The sequence below is a fragment of the Callorhinus ursinus genome, unplaced genomic scaffold, assembly GCF_003265705.2.
Source record: "Callorhinus ursinus isolate GAN/ISIS: 27379988/994484 unplaced genomic scaffold, GSC_fseal_2.0 scaffold17, whole genome shotgun sequence".
Lineage (NCBI taxonomy): Eukaryota > Metazoa > Chordata > Mammalia > Carnivora > Otariidae > Callorhinus > Callorhinus ursinus.
Window position 1 is genome coordinate 28,666,265 of NW_027397079.1, and position 20,000 is coordinate 28,686,264.

Genomic DNA, 20,000 nt, shown 5'->3' on the forward strand with positions numbered 1-20,000 from the left:
ATACCTGTAAAATGCTGGCCTCCTCTGAAGGGTCACTTGGGCTCAAGGACTGCCCATCGTTTAGCTGAAACTTTCTTAGAACTGTGCTGAAGTCTAAGAAGTAACTTCCTTTCTCCCTTCTTCCCTCCCTCCCTAGTTTCTTCTCTCTTCTCCTTCCTAGGGTACAGACCCGTATTGCCCTGTGATGGCTCTTCCATCAGCATCTCCATTTTCCCTCAATGGCATTTCCTCTAATAACTCTATTGTTCCATCCAATCCCATCGTGGCATCTGCTTCTTGGAAAAGACCCAGGCTTACACAGATGGCTTCTATATGTTCCTGAGACTTCAAAGGCAGAGTGACATATATGCCAACCTTGTACACTAAGTCTATTCAACTGGTAACGGCTGCCGGGAGTGCTGAGTTGAAAAAGATTCTAGAGCTGTATCTGGTCCATTGAAAGAATGCCACGATCTATAGACACGTTCTGCCATGAGGGCAAGGGAAGAGAGTTTTAATCCTTCATTAGTTGCTACTGCTGAATTGGGATGTTCCCACAATCTCTATCAAGAAGGGTTGCAGCCTGAGGGGTATCTGTTGTATATGAAACTTTTGTTAATGATGAACGATATTATGATAGTGAATGGATAATGCCAAGTATGGCTAATTATTACTAATAATGATGACTGCATTAGTAATAATGATATAATACATAATGACTGTAATATATGAATAATGTTAATGCTTAATGATGAATGATAATTATAATATATTATACCATTAAGGAGCCTAAAATGATACAAATATAATATGTGGTTTAATTATACCGGTAAGCAATAATATTTTCACACTGAAAGATGGAATAAAAAAAAGATACAAAACATAAGGATGTGTTAGTGATCTCCATCTCTGACTTGGAAGTCTTCTTGGGATGACTGCTTTGATGAGCTAATGTGATTATTTCTATTTCCTTATGGAGCCCATCATAACATGATGCTGTCCATTAATATTACTCATTTCTTTTTACCTGATTTTATACTTGTCAAGCAATGTCCTGACATTAATTAGATTTTATAAGGAGACTATCCTACTAGAAAGAGAATATGCAACCAGTTGATGCAGGTATTCTAATTTATTTAGCATTTATTTCCTTCCTCTAAAAAATCATTTTTAAAATGATAAAAGTAATACATGCTTACCATTAAATAATTTAAAGAGTTACATAAAGGAAAATTTGAAGTCCACTTCTTAAACACAGTTTCCTTTCAGTCCTACTCAATGGGAATAACACTTTATTTTTTGTTCTAAATTAATTTTCTTCCCTGGGAATCTGATGCTCAAGATGTTTTCTTTATGATCTTGTTTAAAAGGAATCTCTTGTGTATTTACTCAGAAGGAACTAACAAAACTGCACTTCTACGTACCCCAAACTGAGGACCAATCCTTTCATTTAGAGTCCTTTATATTTTCATTAGCTCGTTTTTCGTTAAGTCTTTTATGATGGCAAACATTATGCTCTACAGAAAGTGTAAGCTTTAGCTACCACTCACAGACTATGAGACCAATTTGGGAGAATATGTATAATGTTGTGCTCATGCATCATATGCTTTATTCAATCTTATGAACTACCACTCATTTGTTTTTGCATGAATTGTATTACTTATTTTTTAGGTATTTTCTGGGAGTCTTTTCACTGCCCCAGTGATAAACTAGAGGGTGAGAAAAGTGACTATAGTACTCAGTATGCACCTACCTCAATGGTTTAAAAAAATCTCATTTCCAAATCGGAAATGAGATAGGTTATAGATTGGCTTTTTTTTTTTTTAAGTTAGGGCAAAACTATTATTGTTGGCCATTTTCAAACTCAAAGCAGTTCCTGATGAGAAAAATCAGTTCCCTAAGATGAATATGGTTAGGCTTTTAATGTACATGAAATTTATTTCAAAAGATGTTCCTCAATGGAGAATATCTGGATCTTTATTGAAAGTGCTTTCATTTACAGATTTACAGATGACACCTTGAGCTTAAGATCTTCAAGGGAAATTATTATTTTAGGAACAGAAAACACAACTTACCAAAATAATATTGATAAAACTAAATACAAACATAATTTTTAAAAAGCTTAAATAATAAACTTAAAGAGGGAGAGACTACATTAGCTTCACAAATGAACCAAACTTACAAAGTGTACTCATTTTATTTAAGGCTGAGTTTTTAAAATAATTTCATACAAAAAAAACCTGATAAATTTTGTTAGAATAATTTTTTAGGTGGGACAAACATTATGGTGAACAATAATACATAAAACTGGTGGCTGTAGCGATAAAAATCAGAGATTTTTCATGTAGATTAAAAAGTAAATATTTTTCCAAAAGCAATTTATCCTTTTATCCTTTCATAAAATTAGAATTAATTTTTCTTTCATTTAACAGGCAAAATATTACCGCAGAAGTAAAGATACTCTAAAACATTCATAGACCTACCGACTTTCTCTCTCTTTTTGATTAAAGAAGACCTGAAATTATTTTGTAGCACATTCATTATTTGCCAGTTTTCATAAAATGGAATGCTGTAAAGGTAATTACAAAAATATACAGTAGAAATATCTTTGGAGAAGCTGTGATTTAGTAAATACTGCATTTGTTCAAGATAGTCATGGAGATGCAAGCCCAGTGTTCATACTGGCTCTATTCTGTAAACTTTATTTTCTGATATGAGAAGTTAGACATGATGCAATAACTATTTGAGGCAAAATTGCGGCACCTACATTCTATAAAATAAAGAACCACAGCAGCATGGGAATGTCATTTCAGTCATTGGGCCCACTAGATTAGATGGACAGGTTTGCTCATCTTCTATTTGAGATCAATGATTGTTGCTTGAAGAGCCTTAATAGATTTGTTTTGATCTTTTCTTTTTAAATTTAAGGTTACCCACGGGTTAGGCAAAAGACCAAGATTAGAATGCAAGTTCTGCCTTAATACTGACTTTATCTCTGGCGTGGGAGAAGCAGACCTCTGCCCTCATGAGGATAGCAGCCTCACTTGTCCTAATGCTGTGATTCTTGGTGCTGATGCTAAAATTAAAAATTCCAGTAAGACCATGCCATTTTGGCATATGGAATCAGTTTGTCCTGGAAAGGTCCAATTTTATTTTTTCTGTCCATGTTTTCAGACATGTGAAGTGGAACTTTTAGTTTAAATATCAGCATACAGGAATGGCCTTTTCAATGTCATTTGAGCCATAATAAAGGTTCGGAAGGCATGCTTGTTTCCATGCAAATGTTATCATGGATCAAGTAGATAATAAAACTTTATTAATAAAATACTGAAATAAACAAAGGCACCCTAATGGCACATTTTTGGTTTTCTCGATGTACTAATTTCCACGTCTGATAGGTCTAGTTTTTGTAGATCCAACATAGACTTGCTTATGGAAGCTAGGCCAACTGGATCTAACTTCCCAGAGTTACCACAAAATTTGGGGCACAAATGACATAATGAAATAAACACATAGTAAAATCAACTTTTGGTTGACTGAAGGGCCCAGTAGAAATAATCTGCTTTCTGAAAAATAATTAAGAATCCAAACTAATCACACATATAAACCAGTTTATTAGATTGTCAGTGATACTTTGAGACAAAATTCAAGTTATTTCATTTTACTTTATATAAACAGAGGAAGGGAGGAAAGTTTTAAACTTCAAGCTTTGTTCAGCATGTGTGCAGTTAGCATCCACAAAAGCACCATTGGATATGGAAGGATTAGCACCACAGAATTTTAGGACCTAACTGTTAACATGCATCACTGGAAAACTTGGAACATAAAAACTGAAGTAGTACGTGGTATGGTCTATTATAAACAATACAAGGCAATTTATGATTTGTTTTCATACAGTACAATACAATCACCAATCAATGAGAACCTTTAAGTACAATACAGGACAAAAACATTTTGTACCCTGTTAACACTAAAACAGTTACAGATTTAAAAACATGTTTCTTGTGAGAGGCAGTGGGTTGAAACTATCCCTCCTCCTCTTTTGAAATTGAGTTATATAGTTACATGATCTCTTAAGAAAGTATTTTCAAATCTATGTCTCTCTACCTCAGTGCCGACAAATGGTTTTTTTTGTAAACTGAAAGCCTCGATGAATCAAACCAAACCAAACCCAAACCAAAACCCGGTAAGAGTCAAGAAGTACTCCAGTGTGGTGGAAGATACTCCACTTAAGATCAGTTTGAAAATGATGCCAATGGTGTTGACACTTGTCTTCCCTTCGGTGGAGGAATGTCAAGTACAGAAGCCTTGCATTCACGATGAACTTCGGTTCATTTCGTTCACACAATGCCTTTATTCTGAAGTGTAACATAAGAGACTTATTCCTTATTCCTCAACTGTTTTTGTAGTGTCATAGGGCTGTTCCTTATGCTGGATTTGACAACAGTGAAAAGGGTTGATATTCTCTCTGGATTTAGGGAAATTTGAGCTAAAGAAAAAATATTAATTTAAATTTAGCATATATGAAATTTCAAAAGGAGTTTCACTATTTTCACAGTACAAACCCATAATGAATATCATTGAAAACCTTTCTGTTAGAAAGCATGTAACAAACCCTCAATTTTAAGTTGTGTGGAGGCCAATTTTGGCATATTAGAAGAGACTGTATAAGAAATGTGCAATAGGAATAGATAGATACAGGTATATTCAGATCTCAATGCATTGATGCCAAGGAAAATATATTTTTACTCACCAAGAGAAGAATATACCTTGAAGCATCTATGCAGACACATGAATCAATCATGTATCTGCCCAACTTCTAATTCTGGAATAGTGATAACAGGGTCATTTAAGAAAAAGTACTCAATTACAGTATGGCAGCAATTTTATGTTGTATATATTTAACAGCAAAACATTTTTGAAAATAGAATCGTTATTATACGGTAAGTTTACAATTCACCATTTCTATACTTGTAATACATGCGTTTATTTGTTTTCCCAGTTAAAAAAAAATCTCACTAGGACCAACATCTTTTAGAACAACAATCTAACATGAAACAAAACCTCCTAAGGAAAATACTTAGCATCACAGAGATTTGAGAAAAATTTGTTACTCAGCATCACAAAATACTCAGTAGATCTACATTTAAGATTGTTCATGCCATGACATTAACACACCTTTGGGTTAATATATCGTATTTAAAAAAGATACCAAGATACAAACCAAAGAACTGACATGGAATTTATTTTTAGTTTCTTCTTGGTAAGAGTAGACTGCTAATAAACTTGACTTCTGTCTGTACTATGTAATGATAACTGCGTCCATGAAGCAGCATTTACGTTTAGTAAAACATTTAAAACTAGTGATAGAAAAATGGCCACCACAGAAAAAGAACTAAAGATAAGTGTAATTATAGACCAATGTTTTTTTTATTAAGTGAACTGCCCCCAAACAAAAAAGAAAGCAAAGTTTGTTTGCTGTGAAATATTCTTCTGTTAAAAAACATTCTTGGATAAAAGTTAGCCTATGTTTTATAAATGTCAGAAAGATGTAAGAATGAACTTCGGGAAAAAGTTAACTTTTGAAAAAAAAAAATGATCCTATGCCTTTTCTTCTGAATCAAATCCCTGTGTAAATCAACTATTAACTTTCTGAAGAGGGCACAGCGGCTACAGAGCTGCGCATCCACATTACTGATTTAAATTTGAGAATTTGCCAGGCAGGGCTGACTTGAACATAGAAGAAACAAAACTCATTTCTTAATGTTTTAGGGTTACATTAAAAAAAAAAACCCAAATAAAGAAAACTGAGTTATGACAGGCTGGCTTACTACTTTCACTTGCCCTTATATTTGACCAACATTTCAACACAAGGTAGAACCAATTAAAGATAAGATTTAAAAAATAAAGCTGTCTGAAAATCATTCAATGAAAAAGCCTTCAAATTTTACATTTTAACCTCAAATGATTGTAGACTAACTTAGACTAACAGTTTTGCTGTCCTCACACACATTTTTGTTACTCTCGAGTTTTATTTCTGAATTGTTCATTGGTTCTATCATGTAACAGAATTTTCTATTAAGTTAAAATAGTTTGAATTATTATAAGAAGCTTTAGAAAAACACATAAGTAGGATAAATTTATAAAAGGATAAAGAATATTTTCTGGGATTTTAGACAAATTCTATACAGACAAATAGCTAGTTCAAGGTAATAAAGTGCCTTCATTTCTAGGTAATTAATTTTTCACTAAAATATTTTAAGGCTTTATAAGAAACTTAACATTATCAGAAGTGTGATAGTATATAGGGTTATGCTATTAATTAGCATTCTTTCATAGGTCTTATTTCATTTATCTTTTAATTCATATTAGGTACTTTTTATAATCATCAGTTTAAAATTATAAATCTGAATTATAAAGTCTGAACTCATTTTGCGAGGAAAAAGAAAGATGTATTTCTAAATGCTGTGATTTGTACTTAAGACTCACAGGTGGCTTGTGAACAGTCTAGTTTGTGTCATAATAGACAACCGCCAATGCTCTCCAAAAATTCAACAGAATATTTATCCCATGGCCAACAGGGCCATCATTTCATTCATTCATATATTCTGTTGTCTCTACATTTAAATGATGTGCAGCCTTAAGTAAAAAAGGCCAGAGAAAATCTAAGATAAATTCTTCAAATACAGGCACAAGGAGTATTTTTTTTATTGCAATAGCTTATGCATAATCTGTACTGTATGCCAACATCCAATGTTAAAGCATTTATATTTGTTTTCAGTTTGCTTCTACGACCCATGGGTGTATCACAGTAAAATACTGGAAACCTAACAGAAGTGTATATAATAGCCATAATCATACAGAATTCTATTTCTTCTTGTCATTTCTCTTTGGAATATATGAGGGTATTTTAAGCAATGCTGTGTAGTTAGTTATGTTGGCAGCCCCCGATTTTAAGATAAATTATGACTATATGGACATCGACTTACTCAATTGATTATAACCAATACAAATTAATTAAAATGTTTGAATATTCTTTTTCAGGAGGTTAGCTATTTTTATCAGAAGAATACTAAAGTCAGGCACCAGATTAAATGTCCATGATACCTAAAATGCTTATCTAACTACCACTGGATTAATTTAAAATGTTCCCTAAATTAAAGGTTTTTGAGGTTAGGAGGGAGGAGGAAAGTGAAAACTCATTGCAAAGAATGGTTTAAATGAAATGTTCCACATAGAGAAACAGGAACTGCAGGTAGGAAAAAGTGCCAGTCTTCAAATTGGGTTTGGTTTTCAATCTAAAGCCTAGTAAGAGTAATTTCTGGTGATTAAAAAAAAAAAGACAACAAAATGGCATAAACATTTATAATTGCACATTCCTTTACCAAAGTGCCAAGTTACCAAAAAATCTTTTTAAATGCATAGGATGCTACCTTTCAAAATCTAAGTATACATAAAGTTTTACCTTTTTCATAAAGTTTCACAAACTTATCACAAATGTAACCAGGAAGATGAGTTATAACTTTCTAAAAACAGGATAGTGTATTTTTAAAAAATAACTGTTAGAACCTTTGTCATGATGAACATTGAAACCCAAATATAGCCAAAGCATTTCCATAATATCCGAAAACATCACGAGAATTTAGGCAAATTTTAGTAGTACTCTGTCATGCAATGCACAGACACCATAGTTTTTTTTTTTTTTTAACACTGGTTTAGTTAGCCTGTTTTAATCTGACTACATATTATACTTACTCTCTTTAATCACTGAAGTGACAATATATGGAATAACTGAGTTTTGAAAATAGCATTAAACACTGAGGTTTCTAGCCTTAATTGCTCATTCCTATTAAGCATGGCAAAATGGTCTGATGCATGGGTTATTAATTTTCATGCTCTATCTTTTTATCCTAAATGGAAATGTATAGAGATAATATGATAAGGACAAAAGGATGTTAGAAACCAAAGCACTGATACATGGAACAAATAAAATAATAAGCAACTGTATGGAAATCTTCCATATCATTACATTTGTTACATCAAGGGAAGACAGTAAAAAATAAGATCTCTTTACCAAGTTATAATTATACTAATACGCTTTTAAAAAAATCAGTGGCATGCATATAAGGTTAAATTTTTCATATTTTTATTGTTTGAATGTGATGAAGTTAAACTACAGAGGTATGTCATTATAAACTGAGACCAAAAAAATTATATCGTTCAGAGGAAAAAAGAGAAGGTAAGATTATGATTCTCAATGACAGGTCATCTGCCTTGTGTTATGCCACAGGCTAAACATTGTGGTGTAGTGCCTCATTTAATTAGGGTGAAAATGCTGGCAAAAACATAAAAATGCTAATAATAAAATTAAGATTGGTTCATAGTCAAGGAACATTAAATGACTATCAAAAAAGAACCTCTTCTTTTTCCTACAGTTTGAGAATCTCAATGTTCAGTGTAAGAATGTGACCATATAAAAGCATATGAAAGAGATGCCCAATCCGATAAATTCTTCATCTTCTGAGGATGGCGGATGGGATGTAGACTGGTATCCTAGTTCTCTAAGAGAGTTAACAAACTTTAAAAACACAGGTAAAATCGGAAGGAATCGGGTATCATAAATCACTGATAATGACTCCCCCAAACCCAATATACTGATAGGTTAATCACATAAAGATAAATATTCATTCCATATAAATTTAACGAACCTTCTTGTAGTTTCTGAATATTAAAATATAATCGCTTGTGGGTAGATTAACAATCTTGGGGAGTGGCAGCGCTTAAAAATTGTTAAAGAAATACTTCAAAATAAACATTGAAATGCAGAAGACCCTTAATAGAAGCTGTAGGCATGTGGAAACCCCATACTTTGTGAGATTCCAACTATATTAGTTCTTGCATTACCCAAAGTAATATAAATTGCATAATCACTCTTGCCAATATACACAGGTATTTTCTTGTCTTGGCAAAACCTAGGCAATTGCACTTACCTAACTTAGCTTTTCCCTGGTAGCGGTCCTATAGTGACCAGTATTTATACATGAATACTGGACATACCTATAAGAACCATTCCTACCATATAATTTAATCTTGTTTTCTATGACTCGGCTCTTGCACAGCATTTTTCATTTCCAAAATGCCAAACAACTACTTGTAATAGTTATTTCCCATTTCACAAGGAGGGCAAAGTTAATAAATGGCTTGTGAGGTGGTGGCGCCATACAGGGTTTTCAAGATCCTATGTATCTTCTCTGTTCTGTAGGCAGTTTTTTGTCTAACATTGCCATCTGCTATGTGTGTATACCGTACGTATGCCCCTTGAGGCCAAAGACTCAATCTTGTTGTCTGCTGTATACCCAGAGCTATCAGAATGTTTAGCTCGTGCTGTATGCGAAATAAATATCTGTTGATTTGTCGAATGAGAAATAGGACTGAAAAAATGAAACAAAGAACCTCAACATACTGCCCCTCATCCTCAACTTCCAAGTGAAAAGCCATGCTTACCCACTCTTGCTTCTCCACTACAATAACATAAGTGGTATTACTCTTCTTACACAATAGGGTTGTATTTAAGAGTGAGTAATTCACTCTTAAATCTTGATGGCAAAGACCCTATGGTATGTGTCCTCCAGAGTACTAAGACTCAACTATTACTACAACTACTCCTAAAACTGCATTATTCACCTTTCCTTTGGCCAAGTATTTAAATTAAAAGTTATGTTTCTGCACAGAATTGACTATTCTTAAACTAATTCAGGCATAAAGAATCAAGAAAATCCTCACAGCTGCAATCATTAGCATGAATATGGAGACTATCAGAAGGGACTGAAAAGACAGACATATATAGCAAAAAGAATTGGGGACTAGAGGTTCTTTAATTTTCTGGAAATTAGTGCAGGAAAGCTAAGATCCTTGAGAAGATAGTAATTTTAGTGAACAAGGTTAATGTCAAGTTTAAACTAGATGATATCGAAAGTCTTTTCCAGCTCTAAAATTCTATGTTGTGTTGACTGGTTCCTCTTCTGATAAGATGAGAGTCTACACAGTATTCAAAGTATATTTTACTTTTTTTAAAAAAGGGATAGTTAAACTTGGAAAGTTTGATGTTTTGGAACGCTTGGGCAACTGTGAATATTAAAAGTTTTCTTTAAACCACCATTACTCCTTCTTTTGCAACAATACCATGTAACGCCTTTTAAATCCTGAATAAATATACTTAAATTATGTCATATAGTGTGGATATTACCTTGCTGACAATACTTCATCTTGTCAGCAAAATTAGTAGTGAGGAGTTTGCTCCTAATCCTGCTACTTTGCATGAACCTGTCCCCTAAAGAAGTCTTAAGTTAAGTACAAATAAGTACAATTCATGACCTCATTTCCAACTTCAAAGAGAGGAGGTGAAATTATTTCTTATAAAAATTAGAGTTATTGTTTTAAATCACAGCAGTGGAAAAACAAAAGGCTATGATATTAAGTTTGAATCTCTAAATTACTGTATATGTTTACAAAAACAGGACTATGAATTCAAACATTTTGACTGAGAAGCAACAAAAACAATACTAATTCCAAAACTAGGAAGCAAAATCTAATTTTCATTTGGGTCCTTCCTCTTTTCTTTTTTTTTTGTTAAGTCTAGCTGGGGGTTTATTGATCTTATTAATTCTTTCAAAGAACCAGCTCCTAGTTTCGTTGATCTGTTCTCCTTTTTTTTTTTTTTAATTCCTGTGTCATTGATTTCTGCTCTAATCTTTACTATTTCTCTTCTCCTGCTGGATTTAGGCTTTATTTGCTGTTCTTTTTCCAGCTCCTTTAGGTGTAAGGTTAGATTGTGTACTTGAGACTTTTCTTGTTTCTTGAGAAAAATCTAATTTTTATTAGCCAGAATCCTAAATACGTGGGAGGAAGAAAGATGATTTACTATCAGCTTTAATTTTTGCTAAGCTGGGACTTCTCAAAACCCTTCAAGCAGAGTGTACTCCCTGGGAAATCAGGTTTATAACTTTATTTCATAACCTAAGACCTCTTTACCCTTCTAAAATTAAACTGATATCATTACTCATGCTCAAACGGGAACAAGGGCCATATTCTCATTTTTCCACATGGCAACAAACATTATTGGCAGTTAATTAAAATTAATTACTCCAACTAAAATGATGATGAACTGCTGAGGGAATTCAGGCATACTGCTCAAAAGCAGTTAATCATCTTTATGGTTTAGAACATAGATCCTTGAGCCTTGGTATGATAGCACTGCAAGTCCTCCATATAGGTTAAATTATACTAATGAGACTAATGAGAGTCTCTTGATGATTCAAATGTAACTGCTTTTTTATGTGAACTAAGACTTACGAGAAGTAAGACATAAGCCAAATTCTACACTACAGTAAGTTGTGTTAAAGGGAAGTATCATTTCAACATCTTTGGAATTATTAGCATGAAATATGAATGCGGTAAAAATAATTTAGGAACCATAAGGAGAAAAAGAAGTACGAGAGGGTAGAAGGAAGGTGTATTTAGTGGAAGGCAGAAAGAAATGAGAAAATCAGTAGATGAGAGGGATTCACAGAACGGGAATAATCTGAAACTTTATTAATATTTTCTCAGTAACCTGGCAAAACTTCTTATTCGTTTGCGTGCCTTTTTCCATAGGACCAGTACAAGCACCATACTACTTTATGGTCATTTTCCCCCTTGCTGAATCATTGTATAAACACTGAAAATGACACGCTGACATCCCATAAAGTTAAGAAAGTGCTTGTTGTGTGTGCTGTTGGTGTGTGAGTTAATGTTCTGGAATCTCTCTGTGGTTCGGCAGCTTCTGATTTAAGTATCTTAAAAGTGGAAATAGTACGGATTGGGATGGACCAGCCGAGGGCCAGCTCAGTCCTCGCCTTCACGTAGTTATGCCAAAAATCAGACTCCTTTTCGGTCAGAATAAAATCCTCTTGAAAGAGACAACAGCAGACGGTAACAATTCACCCTTTAGATCTGTTGGTACACAATTTACTATGACTCCCTAGAGTCACAGTATAATCTTCACTTAAATTTATTACTGCTCCCAAATCTCAATGGATCTTTGCTTAAAATGGCAATTTTTAGGTAAATTCAATTAGAACTTTCAGAAAAAAACCCAAAACACCAAAAACCCAAAAATGCAATCTGGGGATGTTAGTTTCATTGTATCTACTCTCCTCCCATTTGTATAAATTATGGATCAAAGTGAGTTTGTAATGATAAAACTGAGCTCATAAGGTCTATGGTACACAATTTTAAGAGTGCATAAAACTACCGAGCCATCACCATATTGATAAACAATGAAAGCATTCCTTCCAGCATGCTTTGATTATGGAGATACCATAAGAAGTATCTCCTCACCTGGAATTATTTTTCACATTTGCTTTCTGAGGTCAAAGCAGACATCCAGAGGGAAGGAAACAATACAGTAGCACAGCCGTTGTGACTGCTGGGGTACAGTTGCCCAGTATCTTTGTTGTTAATAGAATCTCCCAGAACAGTACCTCTTGATGCATCCAACAGTAATTAAGGTGGGAGGGTCATTTGAATGTTAGGAGTACTGTCACTTAATATTAATATTAAAGGGGATTTTGTCCCCTCCATTCTTACTGCACTTTTGCTGCCCTGAATTTAACAATAGTCACGTGTCATATAAGATGCTCAGTGAAGATCTAATTATTCCTTGCCTGTTTTTTAAAAAAGTATTATCCGCAACAGAAAGAAACTACTGATGAAGTCAACAACATAGATGATCTCAAAATTATTAGGTTGAGTGAAAGAAAGCCAAATACCGAAAATACATGTTCATTTATATACAATTCCAGAATAGACAAAACTAACCTGTAGTCACAGAAATTGGACCAGGGATTGCTTTTGGAGGTCTGGATTGGGGAAAGAGTGGGGCTGCTGACTGGAAAGGGATACACAGAAATTTTCTGGGGTGAGAAAAGTGTTCTGTGTCTTGATATCTGTCCAAACTGATTGAATGATGCATTAAGATTTGAGCATTTTACTGTAGGTAAATTATACCTTAACACAACATGTGCAAAAGCATTGCCACTAAACACAATGTTCTTGCTGAAGCATTAGAGCTGGGTGGCATTTTTCTTTTCGTTTCAAAATGTCTGCCTTCACACTGTCCCATAAAGAGCAACATATCCTAGAATGGGATCCATGACCAATACTTTACAGAGAACGTGGATTTTTATATCAGGGCACTGAACTAAACCAGGTTTTTTTATTGCTGGAAAAAAAAAAGAAGACAAATTCCTTTATGAACCATACTAAATGTAACAGCTCTAAGAAAGGATAATAAAACACCTTATGTTTAAAAAGTACCCTAGAACAGGAAAGGATTTTTAAGTTCAATTTATCCTTGTGAAGATACTAATTTATAAAGGCATAAAAAAATCAATAAAAAAACTGGCTCAAATGCTACTTAAAAGTGATCATGGCAATATGGTCTTCACTCACTTTTTGGTTTCCCAAATGGTGAGTGAACACTGGGGGTGCAGTAGGATACCACTGGTTTCTAAAGGAGACTGAGGAACGTAAAACCTTTAGGTGGGAAGGAAGCAAGATTTTACTTAGGCTACTTTGGTGCATATCCAAGCATATATATTGACCATCACATTTTAGAACCATTTTGAACGCCAGTGTTTGGGGCCTAATTTATGATTACCTCGCCACTTCAAATGTAAGGGGCCACGTGTTCATCAACTTTAAAGAGGTTATAAACAGAATCAAAAGAACCGCTGAATTCCCGGCTTCCTGCGGAAAGAACCTTATTACACTCTATGACAGTTTTAAAATTAATTAAGTGAACGAATTCTATTAGTTCTGAGAAGAAAGTAGTAATACCCTGAATAGCATTTATGTACAAGTAATGCCAAGTATTCATGGGCAAAGTTAAAACTATAATCAAAAGCCAGATAATTATTTATCCAACTTCTTTCTTTTTTAATTCCAATTCAAGCCCACCAAGGGTTTATGTTGTTTTAAATCTGCACGTCATACAGCGACATCTAAAATACGTAACTTTACTACTCATCATGATCTTCACCTGAGATTAGACAGAAAAAAAATGAAAAAATTAACCAATTTCCCTAGCATAATGGCTGGCCTCTGAGAGGAACTCCATTGAGTATTTGTTGATAAAGTGAATGAATGCTTTCCTTTCCCTTGATTACCATTTCTTACCTCACATAGTGGCTTCTTACTGCACATTAAAAATTCAGTATGATTGAAAAGGAAAAGCATAGACATTTACTTAGTAAAAGAAAGCAATGCTCTCTACTGCTTTTGTTGACATAAAATCACATAAATATAAATCAACACAATTGTGAAAGCATAACAAATTGATAGAAGATAACCTAGACTTTTTAGCTATAAAACATTCCTTTTAAAAACTCAGTTAAAGGGGCGCCTGGGTGGCTCAGTCGTTAGGTGTCTGGCTCGGGTCATGATCCCAGGGTCTTGGGATCGAGCCCCATGTGGGGCTCCCTGCCCAGAGGGGGGCCTGCTTCTCCTTCTCCCACTCCCCCCTACTCCAGCTCTCTCTCTCTCTCTCTCTCTCTCTCTCACTCACTCTCTCAAATAAATAAATGAAATCTTAAAAAAATAAAAAAAACATCAAAACTCAATTAAGGGCGCCTGGGTGGCTCAGTCGTTTGAGCGCCTGACTCTTGATTTTTGCTCATGTCATGATCTTGGGGTTGTGAGATTAACCCTCAGATCGGATTGGGCTCCACGCTCAGCACGGAGTCCGCTTGCCCTTCTCTCTGTGTTTCTTCCGCCCCTGTCCTCAAACAAACAAACAAACAAACAAACAAAATCTTTAAAAAACCCCAACTCAGTTAATGACACTAAAGGCCATTGTTTGCTTCGCTAGAGTGAACAATAACTTTCGTAATTAATAGAGTGGATACTTGTGAAATGTTTCACGTAAACATCTCTGAGACATAGATTTAAAAGTTCATAAGTACCGGGGCGCCTGGGTGGCTCAGTCATTAAGCGTCTGCCTTTGGTTCAGGTCATGGTCCCAGGGTTCTGGGATCGAGCCCCGCATCGGACTCCCTGCTCAGCGGGAAGCCTGCTTCTCCCTCTCCCACTCCCCCTGCTTGTGTTCCCTTTCTTGCTGTGTCTCTCTCTCTGTCAAATAAATAAACAAAATCTTAAAAAAAAAGTTCATAAGTACCAAAGATAAACAGAATATCAAGTGCTAGAAGATAGAAATTGTAGCTCGAGATTATATGAAATGAGAAAAAGCTCAGTATCAAGATGATGGTCTGCAGGGGCCTCTTTACTGGCGCCAGTAACTAAATTTATCATCCTGAAACCAAGGGTGAAAGCATGTATTAACTATCAAAAAGCTATTTTTTCCGTCAAAAATGACCCATAACCATAATCTTGCAATGCTTTCAACTTTAAAATAAATGAGTGTGAAAGCCGTTCTAGTTGACAGGAGAAAACAAATATCCTGAATCAAGTCCACATACTATCTCCCACTGATTTTCAAGCAAAGCAATAGAGAAGTAGAAAGTGAGTAGTGGAAGGACCACTTCCTGAAACCTAGTTCAAGTTCTGAAATGACTGGTTAGATGATTATGAACAAGTCACATGCTATCTTTAATATTTTTCCTATCTGTTATAAAATGAAGGTGTTAAATGACTCCAAAGACTCCTTCGGGCAAAAAAATTAAGTTGATGGCAGATTTAGACAAGAAAATCTTATGTTGTCAAGTTACGAAGTAAAACAGGTGAATATAATACTTTTAGTAGTGGGGTCATTGATCCCCAAATCATGCAAACTGTCTAACGATCATCTTTTTAAAAAAGGAAACGAAGCAGTTTGGATTCTCTCCAGCAATACAAATATGCTTTGATATTCCCCAGTCTGTGGACAATTTATTCATTTTCTTAACGGTGTCTTTTGATAAACAGAACATTTTAGTTTTGATGAAGTGTCTAATTTTTAATTTTTTTCTTTCATAAAAGCTAGTGCCTTTTGTTTTCTGTCCAAGAAATTTCTGCCTACACAGTTGTGTGCTTTTAGTTTTGACTGACAATAGCTTCAAGGGATTATGACTAGCCCAACTCCCTGGCTACTGCTGTACCTGAGAGTTCTTGTGGGAAAAGGAGGCTCCTTTCCAATTTTGCATAATTTTGTTATACTTTCTGGGGAACTGTTCATGTTATGGGTTGGGAAGAAGTAATAATGATGTTATTAGTATTTATTAAATGCTTATTATGTGACAGAAACTTTGCTAACAGCTTCATGTATCTTAACACATTTAATTTTTTAAAGAGAATCCTGGTTGAATAGAGCTTCTGTGAGGGCAAGAAATCTTACGTGTTTTGTTATTGATACAACTTCTGGACCAAGACAATTGCCCCAGAACAGAGTAATTAATAGGTATAAACCGAATGCTGGTTGAATAAATTCTCACAATTAGTTTATAACGTTATATAATTTACCTACTATTCACAATAGTGACAGAATTTGGACTTGAACCCAGGACTGGCTGACACCAAAGTCTGTGTTCTTTATAATTCTGTACTAAGGCTACTAAGACTGCCTGATAACTCTGGGGGAACCCAGAACCTAAAGATACAGCTGAAATTACTACTATTACTTAAGGGGGTAGAGGGAATGGTTTAAAGTTATTGTTGTTTTATTCCTCTCATAGCAAAAAGCAAATGTGGAACTTCTATTAAGTTCCCCCCACCTTTTTTAAAAGATTTATTTATTTGAGAGAGAGACAGAGAGCACAAGTGGTGGTAGGGGTAGAGGGAATCTCAAGCAAACTCTGTCCTGAGCTCGGAGCCCAACCCGGAGCTCAATCCCATGACCCATGAGATCATGACCCCAGCCAAAGCCAAGAGTCCAACCCTCGCTCAATGGACTGAGCCACCCAGGTGCCCCCCCCCTTTTTTTTCCTTCACACCCAGCATGGAGCCCAACCAGGGCTTGAATTCATGACCCTGAGATCAAGACCTGAGCTGAGATCAAGAGCTGGAGGCTTAAGTGACTGAGCAACCCAGGTGCCCCTAAGCTCCTTCTTGACAGCCATATTGATCTTTTTATATTTATAACTACGGTAATTTGTGCAGATTGAGCCAATATGAAACTTTTATGGCCATGGATATATAGGGCCAGAAAAATTCAATCTGCACGTAAAATGTAGAGCTCAGCCTGCTAACTCCTCAGTGATGCTGCAAAGCCATTGTTCACTGGGACTGCAGGAGCAAGGTTATTTATTTAGTGGAATTTCTAGTCAACAGACCTTTAACTACAATACTCTTAATCCTACTGAAATTGAATCCTATTGAATATTGATTGAATGCAATATAGAGAGTACAATTAAATTTTGTATGAATGAGAATACTTCAATGCTTTAGAATCTTAATTGTTAACAACTATAATCACTGCAGGGACACCAAACAACAACAACTATCATCTATAAACTATAAATTAAACTATAAAAACTATAATCACCATATAATGATGTAAATGAAGAATATTATAGGTTCTTGAGTTAATTTCATATAAACTTAGAATATCCCTTTCAAATAGGTTTTGAAAAAACCTGTTTCCAACTTATTATGTGGTCATTTATCTCTTGCTCATAAGAAAAAAATTCTCTAGTTGGTTTTTAATTATTAACTGAATTGACTATGAAAATGAAGCATTTTTATTTCTTAAATTCTCTAAATAACCCACTTTTTGAAGGCTACACTGCAATGCAGTTGCCATGATAAGACTTGTGATGACAGGACAGCAAAGGATCTGTATTCTAGTCATTAGGATCAAGTTCTAGAAGATTCACTAAGGTGGGAGCTCAGGAAATAGACTAAAGAGTAGAGATGGCCAAAGACTCAATAATTAGAGGAAAAAAGGCTGAATCTAGGCAAATGATTTGTGTATATTGATTACCAAAATAATGATTTGATATGCCTTCTGCCAGGGCCAAAACCCACAGTATATTGAGTGCAGAACTGAGCCCAAAGATGTGATGAAAACAGGAAAATGCCTAGAACACATAAAAAAAAAAAACAACATTTAAATTGGCTATAAAAACATGTGCTTAATTCACGGAACTAGAACAAATAATTCTGAAATTTGTATGGAACCACAAAAGACTGAAGAGCCAAAGCAATCTTGAGAAAGAAGAACAAAGCTGGAGGTCTTATAATCCCAGATTTCAAGATATACAAGAAAGCTGCAGTAATCAAAACAGCATGGTACTGGCATAAAAACAGACACATAGATCAACGGAACAGAATAGAGAGCCCAGAAATAAACCCATGTTTTTATGGTCAATTAATGTACAACAAAGGAGACAGAAAATATGAGGAAAAGACAGTTTCTTCAATAAATGGTGTTGGGAAAACTGGACAGATACAAACAGAATGAAACTGGACCACTTTCTTACACCATGTACAAAATAACTCAAAATGGATTACAGACTTATGTAAGACCTGAAATCATGAAATTCCTAGAAGAAAACATATGCAATACTCTTTGACATTGGTCTAAGCAATAGTTTTTTGGATATGTCTTCTTACGCAAGGGTGACAAAAGCAAAGATAAATAATTTGAACTACATCAAACTAAAAAACTTGCACAATGAAGGAAACCACCAGCAAAATGAAAAAAAAAATGCTACTGAATGGGAGAAGATTCTTGCAAATGATATATCTGTGAAGGGGTTGATATCCAAAATATATAAAGAACTCATACAACTCAATAACAACAACAACAACAACAACAACAAAGAACAATCCGATTAAAAAATGGGCAGAGGACCTGAACATTTTCCCAAACAAGACATACAAATGACAGGGACAACACAGATGGATCTGGAGGGTGTTACGGTAAGTGAAATAAGTCACAGAAAGACTATGCTCTCACTTATATGTGGAATCTAAAAAACAAATGAACAAACAAAACAAAACAGAAACAGACTCATAGATACAGGGAACAAACTGGTGGTTGCCAGAGGGTAGAGGGGGCAGGCTGATGAGAGAAAAACATGAAGGGAATTAAGAGGTACAAACTTCCAGTTATAAAATAAACACGTTACGGGGATGTGATGTACAGCGTAGGGAATATAGTCAATAGTATTGTAATAAATTTGTATAGTGACAGATGGTAACCAGACCTATTGTAGTGATCATTTTGTAATGTATAAAAATACTGAATCACTCTCTTGTATACCTGAAACTAATATACTACAATATTGTTTAATTATAATTAAAAAAACTATTTAAATTATCTGTAAAAACATGTACTTAATTTTACCAAATTTTGATTTCAAGTTTACCATTTAAAATTTCTATAATGTTATTATGAAGGCTGCAATGAGCAGTGGGCTTCATAAACCTTGATATTTTATTAGATTCCTAAGTGATCTATAGCAAATCATTTAACCTGCCTGGGCCTGTTTTTTTCATCTGTTAAGTGAGGTTAGAGATAATGAACAAAATCAGTATCTTTATCAGAATGAAATGAGATACAATATGTGAAGGAACTTTGAAATATATGTGAAATTATATGTAAATTATTATAATTGAAATTCCATATTCTTTTTACATTTAATTTGATTACAAATTCCAGTTATGGAAAAACTTTCAGGACAAATGAATCTTTTGTATCAGTAACTAACTGAATTTATCCATTAATGGCTGTTCTTTGCAACGTATCTACAGAAAATTGTTACAGCTTTTGATTTATTAACACAGTAACAGTAGAATCAGGCTCATTGCATTTGGCTAAGATATCGGTGAGATTCATAGTTGAGAACACTGATGGATTTCTGTAAATCCAGACATATGGAGAGAAAAGGAGTTTGTGAAGATATTGTTATGTGCGAAGAGAGTGAAATAAAATTAAAGTGAGGATGAATACAAAAGCCTAGAGCAGGGAGGGCAAACATTTGATATGATGTCACTACTCCTTGCCTTCCTCAACCTCTCCCCAACTCAATCCCCAAGCACACACA

At 34.6% G+C, this 20,000-nt stretch overlaps 1 protein-coding gene across 3 annotated transcripts in view; it reads right to left on the minus strand.

The window, feature by feature from the left end:
* Nucleotides 1–20,000, minus strand: part of PURG (purine rich element binding protein G) — a 64,354-nt gene that overhangs the window by 24,499 nt on the left and 19,855 nt on the right. For 2 of the 3 annotated variants that reach the window (XR_012381149.1, XM_025886261.2), the window contains exon 4: nucleotides 1,956–4,468. The exons of the other annotated variant lie outside the window; for it this stretch is intronic. Coding sequence is in view for 1 of the 2 variants with exons in the window: in XM_025886261.2 (XP_025742046.1) it covers nucleotides 4,454–4,468 (15 nt within the window). In the remaining variant the exon portion in view is untranslated. Of the gene's footprint in view, nucleotides 1–1,955; nucleotides 4,469–20,000 lie in introns of those variants that run through there. 3 annotated transcript variants of the gene reach the window in all.